The 21,556-nt window shown below is 47.4% G+C and overlaps 1 protein-coding gene across 3 annotated transcripts in view; it reads left to right on the top strand.

Moving 5' to 3' along the window:
- RNF38 (ring finger protein 38) overlaps positions 1–21,556 on the top strand; it is a 168,713-nt gene that overhangs the window by 135,421 nt on the left and 11,736 nt on the right. The window contains exons 12-14 of one of the 3 annotated variants that reach the window (XR_009051375.1): positions 13,966–14,097; positions 14,685–14,743; positions 15,522–16,058. The exons of 1 other annotated variant lie outside the window; for it this stretch is intronic. Coding sequence is in view for 1 of the 2 variants with exons in the window: in XM_057722211.1 (XP_057578194.1) it covers positions 13,966–14,092 (127 nt within the window). In the remaining variant the exon portion in view is untranslated. Of the gene's footprint in view, positions 1–13,965; positions 14,098–14,684; positions 15,201–15,521; positions 16,059–21,556 lie in introns of those variants that run through there. One more of the 3 variants, XM_057722211.1, reaches the window with a different exon arrangement.

A 21,556-nucleotide genomic window follows, 5' to 3' on the forward strand; every position in this document is an offset into this window, starting at 1 on the left:
ATGTTTCCTGAGTGAAGGAGTGGAGAATGGCTCTCTGGCTTGAATGGTTAGATGGCTGGTGGGAACAGTCACCCAAGGGGTGAATCTGCAGGAGAAGCCGTTTTGACAGAAGAGAGGATGGGAGAGGAGAGTGTGAAGGATGGGGGCCTGGCCTTTGGACTCCCGGTGAGGTGCACGCACAAGGGCAGATGTCCAGTGGGCAACTGGATGGCCAGGTCTGGAGCTCTGGAGAGAAGCCTGGGCTATTGGGTGTTATAAGCATTTAATTGTGTCAGCTAAGGAGACAAGGCTGGGACCTCCCTGGTGGTCCAGTGGCTAAGACTCCACACTCCCAACGCAGGGGGCCCAGGTTTGATCCCTGGTCAGGGAACTAGATCCCACATGCCGCAACAAAGAGTTCTCATGCCGCAACTAAGACCCAGTGTAGCCAAAAAAATAAATATTTGAACAACAACAACAAAAAAAGACAAGGCTGACTTCAGGAGGCCTCAGGAGGGAGTCTCCTCAGGGCTGGCCTAGGAGGCCAACCCCTCCTCCTCAGGAACTGGAGCGTGCTGATCTGGGCCAGGCTCCACATGGCTCTGAACAGTGAAGGATAAACAGACACTCCTTTACTGAAACGTTCCAGGGAGAGGCGGCCCCAGCTGTCCGTGACTCTCCCAGTTCTGAGTGAATCACCCTTCCTGGATCTGCCTGTGGGGTGAGTTGGTTCATGTCACCATTAACCCAGGCAGGTGAGAGCCGTGCCCCTCATACTTGCCTCACCCACTGGGAGACCGCGATGAGGAGCGAGCCTTGGCCCGGGCACCAGACACAGATGCCGTCAGCTCTTTGACCACCCAGGGTCCAACAGGGCTGACTCTCCAGAGAGGGCTTTGCTTGTTCCCCAGGGGCTGGAGTGTTATGATCCTTCCCAGGACTCCACCGCCCAAACCCAACCTGGAACCAAAGGCCGCGCTGGAGGAAATGCCCCAGAATTTCTTCACGAGGCGACATGGCAGGAAACTCTGAGGTCCCAAGTGACTTTCATCACGGGCTCTCAGTCCACTTTGTGAATCACACAGTAAACAGCTGCAGGGGCTGCTTGGACCAAATGTCCACAAAGAAAGAGAAAATAGGCAACCAGCGGAAGTACTTCTGCTGGTGAGCTCCTTTCTCAGCCACCTGCTAGCCAAAAGGTGTGGTCCCTGTTGCTGTTCTGCAGAGAAAACACTGCTTCTGAGTTATCTGCTCAGCTCACCATGGCCGTACTTGGCTGACACCCATCCAAAGGGAGGCCAAGGGAGCGGCCATTTCATACAATGTCATTCACCCTCTGTGTCAGGGGGTGTGCCTTCCCAGGATTTGGGGAGGAAGGAAACAACAGTGACTTAGTGGCCACTTCTCCTGCCTCAAGGCCTGGAGAAGCAGAGAACGTGTCTGCTGGAAGAGAGAAGAGTGAAGCAGAAACACAGAAATGTGCAGAAATGAAAGAAGAGACTCGATGGCTCTTCAGTCCCTGATTCTTTTCCCACCAGTGTCTCAGCCCAAAGGTTCCCTGAGATACCCTTGGATCCTTACAACGAATTTCCAGGGTTTTGACTTGGCTAAGTCCATTCCAACTCACTGAGAATCCTAATTAATCCTGGGAATGTGCCCCTAATTAGCTCTGTGCCCGTGGGTAATTTGCTTAACCTCTTTGGGCATCATTTCCTAATCTATCAACTGAGGATGATAAGGTTCTTCACAGGATCAAAGGAACTAAGGCAAATAATGTCGTGCAAGGGAAAGTGCTGACGGTAGTACCATCCACATGGCAGGCTCATGACTGATGACTTTCCTGTCGACTCCTTCCTTAAGAGACCAAAGGCCCCCTAAAGGTCTGGAGAGGAGATTCCAGAATCATTCACATATTGGTGATAGGTGGTTGAAACCCAAAATTGGGTGAAAAATCAATTTTTTCTCCCCCTAAAAGAGAGCTAGAGCATTGAGTGTCTTCTAAAACTGAAGAGGCATCATCTTTATCTGGCATCTTAGGATGACAGATCTAGACACTTGTCTAGTGGATATTTTTCATTGCCTACCCTCCCCCCATTTTTCCTAAAGTCCCCACTTCCCTCCCCGCACACCACACATTCTCAGGAAGAAATGGACTTCAGTCCTGGCTCAGGTCGGGTCCCGGGTGGTTAAAGCCCACGAGAACATTCCATTCCTCTGGGCACAATCGGGTTTGAGGGGCAAGTTACGGTGAATCTTCAGCTCTTACTTGGAATGTTGGTTCAGAAATGCCCTCTGTCCCCCTCAATGTAAACACAGAGGTGTGTGTCCCTTCTGGCTACTCAGAGTCATCCTACAGGAACTAGCCTCAGGACGACGCTGACCCCATGAAGGCAAAGGAGCTTTGGAAATAAATGAGCCCGAAGTTCACCCTCGTCTGACTTCTGGCCATGTGAGTCCGCAAAGCCCCCGTTCACTTTGGCTTTTCTGTAACTGGCAGAATAGGATCGTAAGTGACAGAAGCATGCAAACATCTTCTGGGGCTCATGATTTCAAAAAGATAGCCGTGAACAGTGCCAGTGTTTAAACAGAAGCAGTAGTGTTTGAGATGAAAGACAATTTATTCAAATTTCTTCCCAAACATTGGAGTTCACAACCAAAATTTTTACCCTAAGGCAATTCTTCTAATCACCTGGATTTAGCTATTGCTAATATGTCGATAATGATCAGATGTGCATCTCTCCTGAGCCTCAGACTGGATGTCCCCCAGGCAACTCAGAAGAGGGGTGGTCAAGTTGAAAGGTCTGGGCTATTGACCAGGTTATCCTTCCAGAAGTGAGCCCTTTCAAGTTGCAGTTGTCAGCAACAGCAATCCTGAATTTCTGGCCTTGTGTTAAGACCACATTGGGGTGCAGATACAGTTGGATATTATGGAGGCCATGGCTGCCGCGTTTACTTCAACGTGAATTTTTAATGGAACGTGTAAGAGTGAGAGAGATCAAGAGAAAGACAACCTGTAGAAAAGCTGCTTGGTTTATAAAAGAAACTGTGTTATAAGGCAGGGCATTAGTTTATTGCTGCATAACAAATTATGCCAAAACTTAGCAGCTTAAAATAATAAACATGTATTATGTCACACTGTTTCTGAGGTTCAGGAACCCAGCAGTGGCTTAGCTGGTTCTGGCTCAGGGTCTCTAATGAAGATGTGATCGAGCTGTCAGCTGGGGCTGCAGTCTCTGGAGACTTGACCAGGAGTGAAGGGTCTGCCTCCAATCTCATTTGTATGGTTGTTGGCAGCTCTCCATTCCTCACTTACGGCCTCTCCATGGGACTGCTCCACATGGTAGCTTACTTCCCCCAAAGCAAATTATCCAAGAAAGAGAGCTCAAGTCTTACATAACCTGGTAACCTTATAACCTAATCTTGGAAGTGACATGCCATCTCTTTTGCCATATTGGTCACACAGAGCAGCGCTGGCATAGTGTGGGAAGGAACTACTTAAAGGTGTGAATACTGGGAGTCAGGGATCAGTGGGGGCCTTCTTGAAGGCAGCACATTTCAAGATATCCCTAGAGGCATAGGAGGACGACATAGGAGAACATCTCTTGGGGCACAGGAGAACAACTGTGTCTCCTGGAGGTCTGGCACCAAAGTCCTAAGCAGCTCACTGCAAAGGAGAAGTGTTCTTGATGTCTCACAGTTTATCCATCTTGTATTAAATACTGAATAATTATGTGACATCACTTTTTCCTTCAAAGCTTTTACATAAATGAGATGCTCTCATAAACCCCAAGGCATACATTGTGTATGTCCAGTGCTAAGCGTCTCCCAGTTTGAGAAGCAGGGCAGCCCACCAGGACTGGTGAGCTGGTCTGGGGAGGCCAAAATGACAACTGTTTAGGAGAATCAGCAGTTAAATTAAAAGCTTGCCTATGCATACGTACACATACCCACACGTACCCTGGAAACAACTCAGTGCCCATCATTGAACGCTGGTTAAGTAAATGATGGTGTATGTGACTGGACATTAACAGGAGATTCTGTCTGTTTCAGCTGAGACCCCAAAGGCTGAGAGTACGTGATAGAGGCTTAATTCCCCTGCATCCCAAGAGAGGAGCCAGACCACACATGCAGGACATGCTAAGATATTCTGAACCCAGCCTTGCTGGCATTAATCCTCACCCCATCCAGCCCACAAAAAGACAGAGGGCTAGAGAGTTACTGGAGCGCTGAGGCCTCCCCACTCCTCACACCCCTATGGGAGGGGAGAGATGCTTCCCCCTCACCTAAAGCTATGTGAGCGGAACCTTCAGGGGATGACTAGAGGGCTTACATGTGACCCCTGGACTTTGAGGGACAGAGGGAACAGGGTCTGATGCCTAGCTGAGAAGTGCAGGGGAGTTTCGTGGAGAGGCTGGGCAGGGCTGCACCGGCAGGAGCTGCCTTCCCACTGACAGTGCTGGACAGCAAGCTTGAGAGTGCGCTCCCCGCATTTGAATGTCTAGAAGGAGAGAAACCAGAACATTAGCTGTGATGCTCTCTGTAGAGGGGGGTGGAATTAGGGGTCAAAAGGAGTGGAAAGAAACTCTGATGTTTTAATCCAAATACTTCTCTATTGCCCAAAATAAACATGTTTGTATGTTACCAAAAAAGGAGAAAATGAAGGAATGTTTTAGACGTATATACAATGAAAACATAATAATAAATTGTTTGCTCAAGGGGGTAGTACTGGGAAATATTATTTCCAGTGATTTCAGATTTTCATCATGTTGCATTTTTTTACAATAAGCAAGTTTTATTTTTTAAGAAGCAGAAAAATATCCACAGACAGCATTGAATGAATGAATGAATGAAAGCTACCAGAAGCACCAGCTTTGCATCCCTCTTTTCTCTCATTTAAACACAGAACGCTGACTAATTGGGTAGGACAGCAGCGGTTGGCCAGTCTGAGCTCTCCTGCAGGAGAGCTGCCAGCCCCAGAGAGCTCCTCTTTTCTCTGGCTGCCTACACTGAGGAGGCAGCTTCCAGCCAGCACTGGGAACAGGTCTGTGTTCAGGACCAGCCACTGGTGGGGACACCGGCACCTTGAGAGTCCTGTCTCTGGCTGGGACTCTGCCACCTGCCCAGACCTCACTGCTCGCTTGGTTCTCCCCATGTGAGCCTGGCTCCCCCGCCCCCCGCCCCCCTGCCCCCTTGCCCCTCCTCTCTCTTTCTCGTCCACCAATCTTCAACCGTGGTTACCGTTCTGACAGGGAAACCTAGGCATCCTGGGACAAGGGAGTCACCTGAGGTTAAGCAGGGGGTGAGAAGCAGGGCCGGGCTGGGACCCAGGTTTCCTAGTGGCTGCTCCCATGCTCTTTCCATGAGTGGCTGTCGTGGTGGTAGGAGCAAGGGGACTTTTTTCTCCCTTCCCTCTCTCCCAACCAGCAACACACCTCATTGCTCTTCAGCAAGTAAATGGGTTTCAAAGGGTTTGGGGGTTTGTTTTTTTTTTAACACTGAATTCCTAGAGAAAGTGAAGAGAACACTCTTTACTTCATCTGCCCTGTGTAAACCTCAGCCTCACAGGCGAGAAACCTGGAGCTCTGTTACACAGCAATTATCTTCCTCCATACCAGTTCCAGGGCCTCCAGCTTCTTCCTTCTGGTCCATGTCACTCCCTGTTGGCTCATGGCCACACCCTTCCGTCCTCCAGGACGGGCTCGGGGAAATGAGGTGGCCCCAGAGTCAACGTGTCCTTGATGCATGGCCAGACTCTATAATAGCCTTAATGAAACGGGGAAACTGCAAAGTTCAAGTGAGTGTTTAGTACTGAGCTTTGACTCATACACTCAGTGATCAAATAGCAGTAGACTCGTCAAACAAAGACAATAAAGTTCATCTCAACTTTCTGGAGGAAGAGATGTTTGAGGTCTGGGAGGTTTGCAGTTAGGTCGGGCAGGTGTTAGGAGCAGCCTGGGAGTTTTGAGCAGGCAGCTGCTGAGTCTGCTGCTGCTGTGCTGCGGGGGTACCCAAGGGCTGTGGGTTCTGAGCCTCTGCTGGTTCAGCTCTAACTTAGGAGCTTGGATTCATCTGTACAGCGTGTTGGGGGACAGCGGTGGGGAGTGTCAGCCGTGACCTTCCCTTTCTGTGTGTGTCCGGGGCCCTCCACCCATTCCGCTCCCAGCATCTCCATCTTGTTCTCAGTTGGCTCTCAATCAAATTTTGAGGGCAAAAGACATGAGCAACAAAGGGCTTTTTGTCTTCTGAAAAGGATGTTGAAACGGAACTGGACATATGTCTTGTGCTTTCAGAACCTCCCCTTTGCTGGCTGCTGTTCTGGGCTCTTAATCTTTCCGCGTGCCCTGATTCACCCCTCTGCCAGGCCGGTGAGGCCTATGGACCATGCCTCACACTGCTGATTCTAATGTAAAATAAGCACAAAAGACTACAGAGGGAACCAAGCATGTTGGAATATAGTTATAAAAACATAGACAAATTTGTGATGTGGAAAAAATGCTAATTTACTAATGCATTAAATAACAAGCTCTAGCAATAAGTCTAATTATGGCTGTGATTTTGAAGACGCGATAGATGTAAGTGATATTTCGGGGTCTCTGGGATGACCAGAGTGTGATGGTGAAACCATCTGTGATTCTAGTTATGACAAAGTCACAGGTTCTCTGAAGCACATGGTTTGTTGCCTACATGCTTAACTGAAGGCAAGTGTAAATTGCAGTTAGAGGTTAATGAAAATCAGGGTGTAATTTTTTATTTGCCAAGGAAAAACAGACCCTCTCAGTTCTATCTGTGGGCCTCTGACTGTGAGCCCCCGAGTCACGGCTTGTGCCTACAGTGGGCTCTTTGCCTGGTAGTGCTGGCCTGGGTCTTGCAGCCTGGCTCCCCGCTTTATTCTCATCTCCCACTCTCTCTCTCTCCCCTCCTTTGGCCTCTTCTAGGTGCTATTCATGCAGGGCTAAGGGTTAACATTTTCCCATTAAGACTGACGTGGCAAGAGGCAGGAATTGTGTGTAACTTCCCCAATGACCCCTGTGATCCTACCATAGACAGGCGGTGAGTGTCAGACTCCAAACCCAGGTCTGTCAGTGTCCGAAATAATGTTCCTCCCATGAGGCCTGGGGCTCTTTCCCACAGAAGAGCAGTGACTGTCGCTGCCTCCCTCTGGCTGTAGCAGTGTTCATCTAGACAAAGAGCTGGGCCTGCGATAAGGGGGTTGTCAAGGCTGCCAGTGTCCTTCGGGTAGCAGAGTGCTCCCTTGGCCTTGCCTGCCTGTTCTTCAAGGGCTCTGGCCTGGCGCACCCCAACATGTCATTTGGCAAAGATTTAAAAATAATGCCTCCCACATCACAGGCACTATCAAAACTGGAGAAAAGGATCCAACCCAAAACCTCTGCCTCCTGAGGCCAGACTTGCTTATGTTTATTGTCTCCATGTCCTGCAAACATTAATCAGAAAGCCTCTTTGACTGAACACAGGGGAAATACAGGTCACACTGTCTCCCGCACAAGAGCTCTGAGGCTGAGCAAAGGTGGACCCACAAAGGCAGATGACTGCTTCTGCTCTCTTTACCTCAGATTTAAAAACCTGTTCTTTAGACAGACCTCTTTCTGGATGGCTCACCTGGCCCCCACGCCACACCCTTGTCACCCTGCTCCAGTCCACTGAGGGATCCAGACGGCCCCCTCGGGCCTATTTGTACATCTATTCACCCATTTACCAAATGCTCCTGGAATATATACGTATGTGTGTATCCTGGGACTACGTGGATGAAACCAATCTCTGCTCATAATTATTGGGTTAAATTCTCTCTCTCCCTTTTTTTTTTTAAATACTCTTTATTTTTTTTAATTTATTTATTTTATTGGCTGTGTTGGGTCTTTTTTGCTGTGTGCAGGCTTTCTTTTTAGTTGCAGTGAGTGGGGGCTACTCTTCGTTGTGGTGCACAGGCTCCTCATTGCCGTGGCTTCTCTTTTTGTGGTGCACGGGCTCTAGGCTCGTGGGCTTCAGTAGTTGCAGCACATGGGCTCAATAGTTGTGGCTCATGGGCTCTAAAGCACAGGCTCAATAGTTGTGGTGCACGGGCTTAGTTGCTCCGCGGCATGTGGCATCTTCCTGGAGCAGGGATTGAACCCGTGTCCCCTGCATTGGCAGGCAGATTCTCAACCACTGCGCACGTAGGAAGCCGTAAATTCTCTTTTTAAGGTCTTAAAGCTATATTCTTGTGGTGCTTTATTATTTTTTCTAGAGACACTTTTAAAAAGAAGACAGCTTGTATCAGAAAGCAGTTTATACATAACCTATATATTATGGCTGGTTGTGATAAATGCAAAACAGACAGAGGCTTTAGTTCTGATCTGAAGGACTAGAGGATGAATATCTGGCCTCCCTCCCCTGGCAGCCAGGCCCCTCTAGGCCACCATAGGGACAGTCCCATGTAAACCCTTGGCTCCATGGGCTCACTAAGCCCATGTCTGGCTTAGTCTTATGCCACCTCCCTAACAGGAAGCATGCCCCTTCTTCAGCCTTGAGAATCTTTGCCATCCTTTGAGGCCCAGCAGAAGCCTTTCCTGCCCACAGTGAAGTGATACCCTCCCCTCTGTATGGACATACTGTTGTCTATGCTTTTTATTTGATGATGGCCATGTGATTTTTATGACATATCTTGCATTCTTTCCTTGCATGCGTTTAACGTTGCTAAGTTACTTAATTCAGCCATGCCTAGGTCTTCTCTCCAAGTTCTGAAGGTGCTTCTTCATAATATTTCTTACATCTGAACCTTTTTTTCAGTTAACCCAAGCCCTCCTCACTTCATCCCTGAGTATAACCATTTATTTAGTATCAAGTGCCTACTTGATGCCAGACCTTGTTCCTTTTTCTCTGCTTTATTGAGGTATAATTAACAAATAAAATTGTAAGGTATTTAAAATGTGCAAATGATGATTTGTATACGTCTACATTGTGAAGGTACTCCTACCATTGAACTAATAACACAACCATCACCTCGTATATTTACCCCCCCCCGCCTTTTTTTTTTTTTTTTTTTTGGTGAGAACACAAGTTCTTACTCTTTCAGCAAATTTCAGTTATACAAAACAGTCCTATCAGTACAGTCACCATGTCACATATAGATCCTCAGGCCTTATTCATCTTATCTCTGACAGTTTGTATACCAGCCTCTCCCTATTTCATCACCCCACCCCCGCCCCCAACCCCTGGCAACCACCATTCTACTCTGTTTTGGAGTTTGACTTTTTTTTTCTTTAGATTCTACATATACGAGATACCATGCAGTATTTATCTTTTTCTCTCTGACTTATTTTACTTAACATAATGCCCTTCAGTTTCATCCATGATGTCACAAATCGCAGGATTTTCTTCTCTTTTAAGGCCAAATAACATCCCATTGTGTGTGTGTGTGTGTGTGCGCGCCTGTGTGTGTGTGGCATTTTCTTTGTCCATTCATCCATTGATGGATGCTTTGGCTGTTTTGATATCTTGGCTATTGTGAATAACGCTGCAGTGAACACTGGAGTGCTGGTATCTCTTTGAGATAGTGATTTCATTTCCTTTGGATATAAATCTAGAAGTGAGATTGCTGGATCATATGGTAGTTCTATTTTTAATTTCTTGAGGAAATTAAACTGTTTTCATAATGGATGTACCAATTTTCATTCCCACTAACATTGCAAAAGTGTTCCCTTTTCTCCACATCCTCACCAGAATTTATCTCGTCTTTTTCATGAGTCATTCCAAGAGGTATGAGGTGACATCTCATTGTGGTTTTGATTTGCATTTCCCTGATGATTTGTAATGTTGTGTACCTTCTCATATATTTGTTGGCCATTTGTATATCTTCTTTGGAAAAACGTCTATTCAAGTCCTTTGCCCATTTAAAAGAATATATTTATTTATTTATTTGGCTGTGCCAGGTCTTAGTTTCAGCCTGTGAGATCTTTATTTGCGGCATGCAAACACTTAGTTGCGGCTTGTGGGATCTAGTTCCCTGACCAGGGATTGAACCCGCGTCCCTGAATTGGGAATGTGGAGCCTTAGCCACTGGACCACCAGGGAAGTCCCCCTGTTGCCTATTTTTAAATCGAGTTATTTGGAGATTTTTGCTATTTAATTATATAACTTCCTTATATATGTTGGATATTAACCACAGATATGTTGTTTGCAAATATTTTCTCCCATTCCATAGGTTGCCTTTTCATTTTGTCGATGGTTTCCTTTCCTTTGCAGAAGCTTCTCATCTTGATGTAATGCCACTTGTTTATTTTTGCTTTTGTTGCCTTTTCTTTTGGTGTCGACTCCAATAAATCATCCCAAGACCAATGTCAAAGAGCTTAGTCCCTATGTTTTCTTCTAGGGGTTTTACAGTTTCAGGTCAAATCTTTAACCCATTCTGAGGTAATTTTTGTGTATGGTGTAAGACAGTGGTCCAATTTCATTCTTTTGCATGTGGCTGGCTAGTTTTCCCAAAACTCTTTATTGAAGAAACTATCCTTTCCAAATTATATGTTCTTGGCTCCTTTGTCAAAAATTAATTGACCATATTTGTGTGGATTTATTTCTAGGTTCTCTATTTTGTTACATTGATCTATATGTCTGTTTTCCTGTCAATACTATACTGTTTTGATTACTATAGCTTTGCAATACAGTTTGAAATCAGGGCATATGATGCCTCCAGCTTTGTTTTTCCTCAAGATTGCTTTGGTGACTTGGAGTCTTTTCTTAATTCCATACAAGTTTTAGAATCTCTTTTTTTTTTCTATGAAAATTCCTTTGGAATTTCGAGAGGGATTGCATTAAGCCTATAGATAGTTTGGGGTAGCCCATTTAAAAACTGCTTCTTTGTTTGCTATTGTCCTGGGGGCCTTGTGGATGCAAGCCCCCTTGGCTCTCAGAGCTGGATGATCTGGGGGACTGTCCTTCAGGTGGCAGCCCTAAAAACTGGGGTGTGAGCAAGCTCCTTATAGGGAGATACCAATGACTTAATGTTATTGTTGGAGCAAGCTGCGGGGAGAAGGCAGGAGAAGTGCCCACCAGCTTCCCTAGACTCCAGACTCTGAACTCTAGGAAGGATTACAGCCAGCACCTCTTTGTGTGCTAAATTAGAAGGCAGACCTTCAGGCAGCAGCTTGTAAAGCATGCATTCAAATCTCTTTATGGAAAGCCTGGAAGGTGGGCATTTTTTGTGAGCCCCTTCTGCGCTGAGCCCTGTGAGCCCTGAGTTGCAGGGAGCGCTCAGGGACCCATAAGGAACGGTTTCTTCCTTTGCTATAGTCCTGTGGGTCTGTGGACATCAGCCCCATTGTCTTTCAGAGCTAGGTGTTTTGGGGGCCTGTCCCTCGGATGGAAGTCTTAAAAGTTGGGGGTCTAGACACCTTGTTTTAACCCAGTGAGACCCATTTTGGGCTTCTGACTTCCAGAACTGTGAGATAATAAGTTTGTGTTGTTTTAAGCCACTAAGTTTGTGGTAACTTGCTGCAGCAGCACTACGAAAATAACATGGAGACGTGAAGGGGTGTCATGGAGACAACTTGGAGTGGTGGCACGGTGACGATCTGGAAAGTCCTTACCCAACTCAAATTCCTGTTCAGTGCCAGCCAATATTTCTTAGAGGGAATAAAGGCTCAGAGTTGTCAAATTTTTCAATTTTCCAAATAAGGTGAAAATACAGATTTCTATCTGGAAAAAAAATTGGGGGGGCTAGATGTGTGGTCCATACCATTCACTCCTCACAATCAGTGAAATCACCTCCTTTTAAAACTGAGGAAATAGAAAAGTCAGGTTGTGGAAGTGAATTGCTCAAGGTTACGTAAGTTGCCAGCAGTAATGTTCCTTCCAACCTAGCACTTGCATAAGGAAAATATTAACGATTCGTGTAAATTTTATAAGGTAAGACAAATGGACTATCAAGTTACTACTCTGAATTACACCCAGAAAACAAATATGCCCAAGATGGTTTATGCCAGAAAGCTCCTGGTGCTATAGGAGGTGTCAGGTTTATCTAAACATTACACTTCAAAGCAAACAGAGACCTGAAATTGCAAAAGAGAAGCTCAAAAGGTTTGGTGTTTTGGGTTTGTTTTTTTGTTTTTTGGGGGGTTTTTTTTGGCTGCATTGGGTCTTTGTTGATGCATGCAGGGTTTCTCTAGTTGTCAAGAGAGGGGGCTACTCTTCATTGCGGTGCACAGGCTTCTCATTTTGGTGGCTTCTCTTGTTGTGGAGCACGGGCTCTAGGCACTCAGGCTCAGTAGTTGTGGCGCATGGACTCAGTAGTTGTGGTGCATGGGCTCCATAGTTGTGACACACAGGCTTAGTTGCTCCACAGCATGTGGGATCTTCCCAGACCAGGGCTCGAACTCATGTCCCTTGCACTGGCAAGCAGATTTTTGATGTTATTTACTGAAAGCCAGGGCAGCATTTACCCATTCATTTATTCTTTAATTTGCTCATTCATTCAGCAAATGTTCCCTAAACATCCCTTGAGGAGCTTGCTTCAGCCATGGAAACAGAAGAGTAACCAGTAAATAAAATCTATGTGAGACAGAATGAACTAACTGGAAGAGGCCCCAGTAAAGAATTAGGAGAGCAGCCAAAAGGAATAATAATAACTAATCTTACTGGGCACTGACTACGACTACGTTCCAGGCGTCTTCTAAGTGCTTTACATGTGTTCGTTTATTTAATCTTCACAAAAACCCTGAGATGAGCAGTACTATTCTCCCCAAATTTATCTTAGAAAATTTAGGCACAGAATGCTTTCGTCACTTGCCAAAGATCACAAAACTAGTAAGTGGATTCAGCCCATCTGGCTCCACAGCCTTCATCTTTCATGATCTTACTCCAGCTGTTGAGAGGACAAGGCAAGTGATGAGGTCACTTATAACCAGAGGGATCAGGGAAGGCTTCATGAAAGAGACTGTATTTGGGTTAAGCCCTGAAGGTAAAGGGAAAGAGCATTCCAGGTTGAGAGAGATGCAAAAAACAAAAAAAGTTGTACTGGGGGTAAGCATCCGGCTAGCAGGAGTAGGTAGACAGTGCAGATGGTGAGGGTAAGATCTCTGCTAAGTCTGCATATTCTGAAGGTGCTGGGAAGTCAAAGAGTTTTTCTGAGCCAGGACGGGCTCTATTCTGACAGCTTCTGTCTATCCCATCAATCAATATTTGTTTAACATCTAATTAAACAGCTGTTTGAACACCTAATATTGGGTGCTGGTAGAGGGAGATCGTTTCTGCTATCAAAGAAGTACAACTTAATTGAAGACAGAAGAAATAACTCTTTTAAAAATTGTAGACAAGTTAAAAATATGACACAAGAGGTGTTCCAAGGCAGTACATGATGAATTGTTCAACAAACCATTTTGTGATATTTGGCAACTTTCAGGGTCTGTTAATTACCTCTCTGGCTTGGGTTGAGTGTTTCAAGGGCCAGGTAGGAGAGCAGTCTGGGAAGCCAGTTGGAGCCGTTTGTAGTGCTACACATACAGCTAGCCCTTGAGCTACTGAACACAGGAATAAAATGGTTAATGTTGGAACTGGCTGCCCCAGCACCCTCACCCTAATCCGCATCATGGCCCAGGGAGAGGAGAATCCCTATAATCAGAGACTGGGAGGGAGGCACTGGCTATAACAAGGGCCTGGTCCCATGATTCAGAGTGAATTCCAAAGCCTCCCTCTGGGACCACAGTCTAGTGGTATAGGTATCACTGGGGAAAACCGTCCAAGATTTGGGAACGGACAGGAGAGGCTACTAGGTTTCCTTTCAGTGGAATGCTCGTCGTTGCCTGCTGGAATCTGTGATTTTCTGGTTCTACAGGTTTGTGCAATTTGATTTCTTATTGACCAGGCTATTTTCCATCTCTGGAGGAGTTGAAGTAAATCTGTGAAAAACTTTATATAATGCAAAAGGTTCTTGTCCTTAGCAGTGCAAGTGAATTTTGTCTGGTGAAGATAAAAATGATTTCTTCTTGGACTTCCTAGGTGGCGCAGAGGTAAAGAATCTGCCTGCCAATGCAGGGGACATGGGTTCGAGCCCTGCCCTGGGAAGATTCCACATGCCACAGAGCAACTGAGCCCATGCACCACAACTATTGAGCCTGTGCTCTAGAGCCCGTGAGTCACAACTATTAAAAAAAAAAAAAAAAATGATTTCTTCTTTGTAGAAAAGGTAACCGTAAACATTACATTTTATTGCATGAGGATATTAACCGGTTTTGTATATATTAGCAAAAACCATTTCATCTTTTGTCATTGCCTCTCTGTTCCTCAGATTCTCCTTTGAAACAGTCTTGACATCTTACTGGTGCCTTCATTAATTAATGGGTACCAGTAAGATGCCCACTAATTAATCTTTGACCCACATTTATTTTATAACTGTGTAACTGTTATATTTTTATAAAAATCATACTTTAGCTGTTAATTCCTGCAGGTTTTCCAGCATCTGTGTTAATCAGAAGGAAATGCCACAATTTCCATTACTAAGCCAAAAGTAATTTCTGGAAATTCTAACTGTGGTGCTTGTTGGCAATTCTTCGAGAATTCTAAATGGAGTCCTAAAGCAGATGCTTTATGAAAATTTAGAAAGACAAAGGAAAAAGCATTTACTATTATAATGCCAATTACTGTGCTAGGTGATTTACATATATTATCTCAACCCTTGGGAAATCTTTGAAATAGGTATTATTGTCCTAATTTTGCAGGTGAATAAACAGGAAATGTTTGATTAAGTATGGTAGCACCCATCTGCAGATCAAGTCACGTAAGTGAAAAACTACAGCATTGGTTCATGAACCCCAGCAGTTAAAAGGGCACATTGTAAATAAGCGTATAAAATTCAATAAAGGTGAGTGAAGGGACAGCTAGCAAGACTAAATCCTAAACAAGAAAAACTGGTGCGAGTGCTTGAGCGGGAGCTCTTAATTACATGGGTACAGCTTGAAGGCTTCTTTAGATATCCTGTTTCTTTAGACCTCACTTAGCGATAGAACTGCCCACACATCCACCCTCTGCTGTCTGCCTGCCTTCCTGAGCAAGAGAGAGGGAATTTAGGGACCACTTCAGTGCCTGCCTTCCTACATCACTCTCAAAGGGATAAGTTGTCCACTCCCTCAAGGCAGCCCCACTGACCATGAGGCTGATGGAGATGAAGCAGCTTCTTAGAAAGATTGGGTCCACGGATCCACTGCATCTGTGATATCTTCTCTCTCAACTACAAGATCTGATGCAAAATGGCATAATGCTAAAATTTTAAACCTGGGTTGTTATATTCTTCTCTACTTGCCTCTTATATTTCATATAAAATAAGTTTATCGTTAAGAAAAAAGAAAATCTGGAGGGAAAAAGGTTTAACTTACTGGTTTTGATTTTGAGCCACACCCTAACAGCAGAGACAGAGGCAGAGGGAAAGCAGGGACCATGCCAGGTGCACGTATCAAGCCCTGAGGATCTGGTGCCGTCCCCACTGCTCCCAGACCACTGCTCTTCTTATCCGTGTCTGGCCCCCTGGTCAACATCCCTTTTTGTCCTCTACTTGACAGATACCTCCTGCTTTTGGACATCATCTCTTAGGAAGTGCAGGACAGCTCCTGGAGATCCTTCAAGTATAAGATCTGCTGCTTTAGGCCACAAGAGTCTCTTCAGGCCTCATTTCCTCCTCTGGCTCTCGGGTCCTGACTGCAGGCCTCACACCACCCTACCATCCATCTCTTCTATTCCTTCCCTCTGTGTCTGCATGCTTTATTTTATACTCTCATCAATGTGTGCCCCATCCAACACACACACAGCCCAGACCAGCGTGTTAGGGATTCTGCAACTTATTTACAAATATCTGTTGGTAAAAACCAGAGCCTGAGGCTTCCTGCCCAGTTTTGCCTGAGGCTACCTCATCCCCTCCACCTGTGGAAGCTGCCGTTGTAATCGGGTAGGTGGGAGCCACCTGTTTCTACTCCCTCATGATGTGCCGGTGCGTGTGCCCAAGGAGTTTGAAGACGCTTGGACTTCCTGTTCCAGCAGCAGCTTTCTGGGCTAGCACCCTTCGTTCCTCCCCAGGGCGCCTGTTTCCTGGACCGTGGAGAGCTTTCTGCCGGCTGCATTCAGAACGCGCTGATGTTTAAAACAGGTACTGCCCCTGCCTGATAAAAGGAGCCTCCGTAAGGGCCTCCAGGTCTGTGCAGCGTGAGTGGTTGAGGGAGCGGGAAGCAGCAGCAGGCAGCGGGCCGTGCCCACCGGCTGTCCCTGGAGCACTTCCTGGGGCCTCTATTCTCCCGTCACCGTCTCCAGAGGAGCCTCAGGTCAGCCTGCCTTCTCCCTGGGTTCCATCCACAGGTGTTTAAGGTGAAGGATCGACGCCACCCTCACCGGGCACGCAGGTTGCCTTCTCGTCCATAGTCTATGAGGATGAGCTGCAGCCAACACCCCCCTGACCCAGGCGCCCAGGTCTGCCCTCGGCCTTGGAAGCTCACCCGTTGGCTCTCTTTCAACAGAGGCCAGGGCGGCGGGTCCGCTGTGCCCTGTTCTTTAGGCATCTCCTCGTTCTTCTGGGCTGCCTGACTCCCGGGCTCGCGCTTCCTTTCGGAAACCCGGAGCTGTTCCCACCCGCCTTCCCAGAGGCCTGGTCATGAAGCTTGGGCCGTTTCTAGTTTTAGTTCTGGGCTCGGCTGCGAGGGAACGAACGCAGCCAAGTGCCGCAGCCTCTTGTCTCTCGCGGAGGCCCAGGGCCCGATGCTGGGTGGAAGGGCAGGGGGCGCAGGCGGGGCTGCTGCAGGAGAGCGCGAGTGCAGGGCGACGGGAGGGCGGGACGGCGCAGGCCTCCAGGTGCCCTCAGCCTGCGCGGAGGAGGTGGGGGGGGGAGTCTTGAGATGGGGCAGCGCGAGGCCTGCCGGCGGCCAGGAAGGACCCACACACCCCAGGCTGCTGGGGTCGATGAGGGGCCCGAGGAGGTCACCGCGGACCCTTAGGGGTGCAGTTTCAGGAGGGCGGCGGTGCCGGAGGACAGACGGAGGAAAGTCAGGAACCCGTGGGTGGGTGGCAAGCGGAGAACCTCCGTGTACCCCATTCTCCCAACATGCTGTTAAGGAAGGAGAGGCACCCATGAGGGAGAACTGGTTGGCACTGGTTGTTTGTTTTTGCCGTAGGGAAACATGTTGGTACTCAGAGAGGAAGCCCTTAGACAGAAGAACAGACTGAAAAGGTGTTGACTAAGGACATAATTGACAAAGCCGAGTCCGCACATCACACTGAAGGTGGGAGGGGCTGCGTGAGGGGAGGCAGCATGTGGAACCGCGGGCGGGACTGACACGCTCAGGTGGAGCTGGGCTGGGCCTCTCCGCTCCGCCGAAAGGTGGCGTCTCCTACGCTGTCCCCAAATCTGAGTCTTGTCATCGTTTGGGGGCCTGGTCCTGAAGCCCAGGGCAGCCTCGTGAGAAGAATGTGGGCACACGTGGAAAAGGAAGAGGGTGAGAGTGGCTGTGAGGCCCTGAGCCCATGTACTCATGGCCCTGCCTGGAAAGAGGAAACAACACACACACACACACACACACAACACACACACACACACACACACACACACGCCAAACCCGCAGAGCAGGCATGAGTCAGTTTTCCTTTCAGTCACCTATAAGGAAGAATTAGATGTAAAGCAAGAAGACGCCCAGGGCCTAAAATAGATTCCCCCGCCCTTTCTAACCTCCCTCCCATTGCAGGGTGGCAAATGCAGAGCGGAAGAAAGCCTCTGACCTGAGGCCTACGGTTTAGTGCATCCTGACGCGCTGCCTTAGTGAACATGTGACAGAGCTTCCTGGCCAGTGCGACTGATCCTCTCAGCCCTGGAAATGAGTGGGGTCTGGGGTCAACTGCCTTGCCTGAGCGCTCAGAGCCTAGAGCCGTGCCAGGCTGTTCACACGTAAGAAGGCACTCTAATACCTGCTGAGTGAATGACTACCTGAATGTATTCATCTTGATGCATATTAATCCTATTGATATCATAAAAGGCACTCTTGAATGAGTGACTAAGTGTATTTACTGTGCATTGGAAAAAATATGTAATTATCAAGTTAAACCCATGATTTTACAAATGTCTAGGACAAGGCTAGGTTTTTTTTTTAATGAATTTATTTATTTATTTATTTTATTGGCTGTGCTGGGTCTTAGTTGCTGCACACAGGCTTTCTCTAGTTGTGGCGAGTGGGGGCTACTCTTCCTTGTGGTGCGTGGGCTTCTCATTGCGGTGGCCTCTCGTTGCAGAGCATGGGCTCTAGGCGCGTGGGCTTCAGTAGTTGTGGCACACGGGCTCAATAGTTGTGGCTCACAGGCTCTAGAGCGCAGGCTCAATAGTTGTGGCGCATGGGCTTAGTTACTCCACGGCACGTGGTATCTTCCTGGGGCAGGGATCCAACCCATGTCCCCTGCATTGGCAGGCGGATTCTTACCCACTGCGCTACCTAGGAAGTCCAAGGCTACATTTTGAAAAAAGAATTGGGGGCTTCCCTGGTGGCGCAGTGGGTAAGAATCCTGCCAGTGCAGGGGACACGGGTTTGATCCCTGGTCTGGGAAGGTCCCACATGCTGGAGAGCAACTAAGCTGGTGCGCCACAACTACTGAGCCCGTGTGCCACAACTACTGAAGCCCATGCACCTAGAGCCTGTGCTCCACAATAAGAGAAGCCACCGCACTGAGAAGCACCGCAATGAGGAGTAGCCCCTGCTTGCTGCAACTAGAGAAAGCCTGAGCTCAGCAACGAAGACCCAAAAAATAAATTAAAAAAATTTTTTTCTAAAGTTGATGTCAGGAAAAATATAAGTAAAATAACATTACCAGCAGATAGGGCAGTCATCACACCAAGATACACTGTCTCCCTCATTGCCTGCACTGCTCATGAGGGCCTTGTCACCATTCTGTCTGGGTCGGTGGAGAGGAAGGAAACTCACCGAGTGTCAGGTGCTGGGTATACATTTTGCATCAGTGTCTCCTTCAACCTGGTACCAGCCCTCTGATTATTATCTCTTCAGAAGTACTAGCAGCCTTAGAGAAGTTAAGTAACTGGTCCAAGATCAATCAACTGTAAACGGCAGAGCCAGAATTCAAGCACGGCTCTGGCTGATTTCACGGCCCTACTCCTTCCACTATCCACCAGGCGAGGAGAAGAGTGAGTCAGTCTACAGCACACGTTCAGCCTTGTATGGGAAGCAGGAGGGAGTTTCCTTTGAAGGTTCTTTGTCTCCGTGAAGTCAGTGGTGAGTCCATCTGCGGAGCCACTGTGGGGGATTTGATGAGAAATCACCCTGACTGATTAAAAGAAATAAAAGAACTGGGAAAGGAAGACCCTTAGAGAGTGTGTAACACCCATGGCACCCTGTGTCAGGAACCAATACTTATGGATTTGTCCGCTGCAAGATACCTTTACACTTATGCCCACATTCAAGGGGAGTCTCAGGTTTTCAAAGTCCCCCTTCCCCTGGGGTAGATACTAGTGTAGTGGGCTGAGTGGTAGTCCACTGTACTAGTCAGGGTTCGCCAGAGGAACAGAACCAGTAGGACGTATATAGAGAGAGAAAGAGGTTTATTTTAAGGAATTGGATCACATGATGGTGGAAGCTTGACAAGCCCAAAATCTGATGGGGGAGGCAGCAGGCTGGAGACTCAGGAAAGAGTTACCGTTTGGCTCCAGACGCAGTTAGGCTGGAGACCGAGGAAGAGCAAGTATTGCAGATGAAGGCTGTCTGCTGGCAAAATTCTCTCCTGCTCCGGGGTGGGGTGGGGCAGGTCAGCCTTTGTTTTATTCAGGCCTTCAACTGATTGGGTGAGGCCCACCCACAACATGGAGGGCAACCCGCGAATAACGTCTGAGCACATATCTGGGCACCATGGCCCAGTGAAACTGACACATAAAATTCACCATCATATCCCCCAAGGGTATGTCCATGTAAAATCCCTGGAACCAGTGAGTGTTACCTTATCTGGAAAAAGAATTTTTGGAATTAGGTAACTTGAGATGAGGAGATCATCCTGGATCATCCGGGTAAGCCCTTAATCCAATGACAAGGGTCCTTACAAGAGACACACAGAGGAGAGATGCACAGGAGAGAGAAAGGCCACGTGGAGACGCACAGGAGGCTGGAGTGATGTGTCAAAAGCCACAGCCAAATAAGCCCCTAGAAGTAAGAAAAGGCAAAAAAAGATTCTCCCCTAGAGCCTCCAGAGGGGGTGCCACCCTACCACCCCCTAGATTTTGGGCTTCTGGCCTCTAGACTGTGAGAGGATACATCCCCGCTGTCTGAAACCACTCAGTTTGCGGTGCTTTGTTATGGCTGTCACGGGAAACTTCATTCAGCTGGGCAAGCGTGAGAGGCTCCGCCTCCCTCCCTTCTGTGCTGTGGTTCCTCACCCTGGCACTCGCACACACAAGAAGGAAGGTGAGAGGCAGTCTTTTCTTCTACTCCCTGTTCTATTTGGGTGCTTCGACTCCAGGCCCCCAGCCCCCTAATCAGGACCCTTAACCTCTCTCCCCCTCAGACCTCCTGCCCAGGCCCTGCTCTGCCAGAGCAGCTCAGCCCTGCTCCCCCGCTGCTAGCCAGCATCTCCTGCCTGCTCAGCATCCCCGTCCCACGTACTCAGCATCCCAGTCCCACGTGCTTTCCTCCTCACAGGCTGCCTGTCTCCCATGATGTAGTCCTGCTTCTCTCTTCGGGCCCAGGAGGGCTTAATCCTGCTCGGCCCTGGACCCACCCGTTGTCACCATCGCTCAGGCCAGCAGCGTTTGCTGTGTGTCTGCTAGGAGTCAGACAGCCTTCAAAGTGTGAGAAGCACCTAGAAGTCCCTGCCCTCTGTAACTTTACCCTCTGCTCAGTAATTTCCCATCTTCTCCTCTCTCTGAACACATGGCCGGTGGCCACCAGTTTCTAGCAATCTGCTTAGTGCCCGCTCCTCCTCTGGCTTTCTGGGTGCAGGGGTCCCACTGTGTGGGATATTAGAACCAGAATCTAACTGTGGACCCTCTTTCAAATGCGCACAACGTCATCTGTTGGTCTTTGCTGTGGAAGAAACCATAGGCCAAACAGAAGTAAGCCTGGGGCTAAATTTGACACAAGGAGTTACAAGTCATTTCATCAAAGCCTTGGACCCAATGCTTAGTTGTGTTTGTATAAGAAAAGATAAGGAACAATGATGTTACATTTCCCAATCTAGAGTAGTTAAAGTTTACATAAGTGTTTACACAGTCACTAGAAAAACATGAGGTGAGGCCTGATTTCAAAACCTGCATCTTAAAAAAAAAAAAAAAAAAAAATTCACACTGCAAAATCCACTTCAATAATCAAGATATTTTGTGAGTATAGGTTTGTATTTATTCATCAGTGTATCACATTTTTTGAGTATGAGTGTACTTTCTCCACATCTGACTTTCTTTTTAAAAAATCCTCTTTCATATCCTTGATATAGTTGTTCTCCCTTTCAATAATCCAAAACATGTTGAATCACTTTTAATAGATCAAATAATCTACTCTAGACATAAAATCATGACGATTAAGACTGAACTGGGGAATTCCTCGGCGGTCCAGTGGTTAGGATTCAGCGCTTT

Source organism: Hippopotamus amphibius, chromosome 2 (genome assembly GCF_030028045.1).
Source record: "Hippopotamus amphibius kiboko isolate mHipAmp2 chromosome 2, mHipAmp2.hap2, whole genome shotgun sequence".
Taxonomy (NCBI): Eukaryota; Metazoa; Chordata; class Mammalia; order Artiodactyla; family Hippopotamidae; genus Hippopotamus; species Hippopotamus amphibius.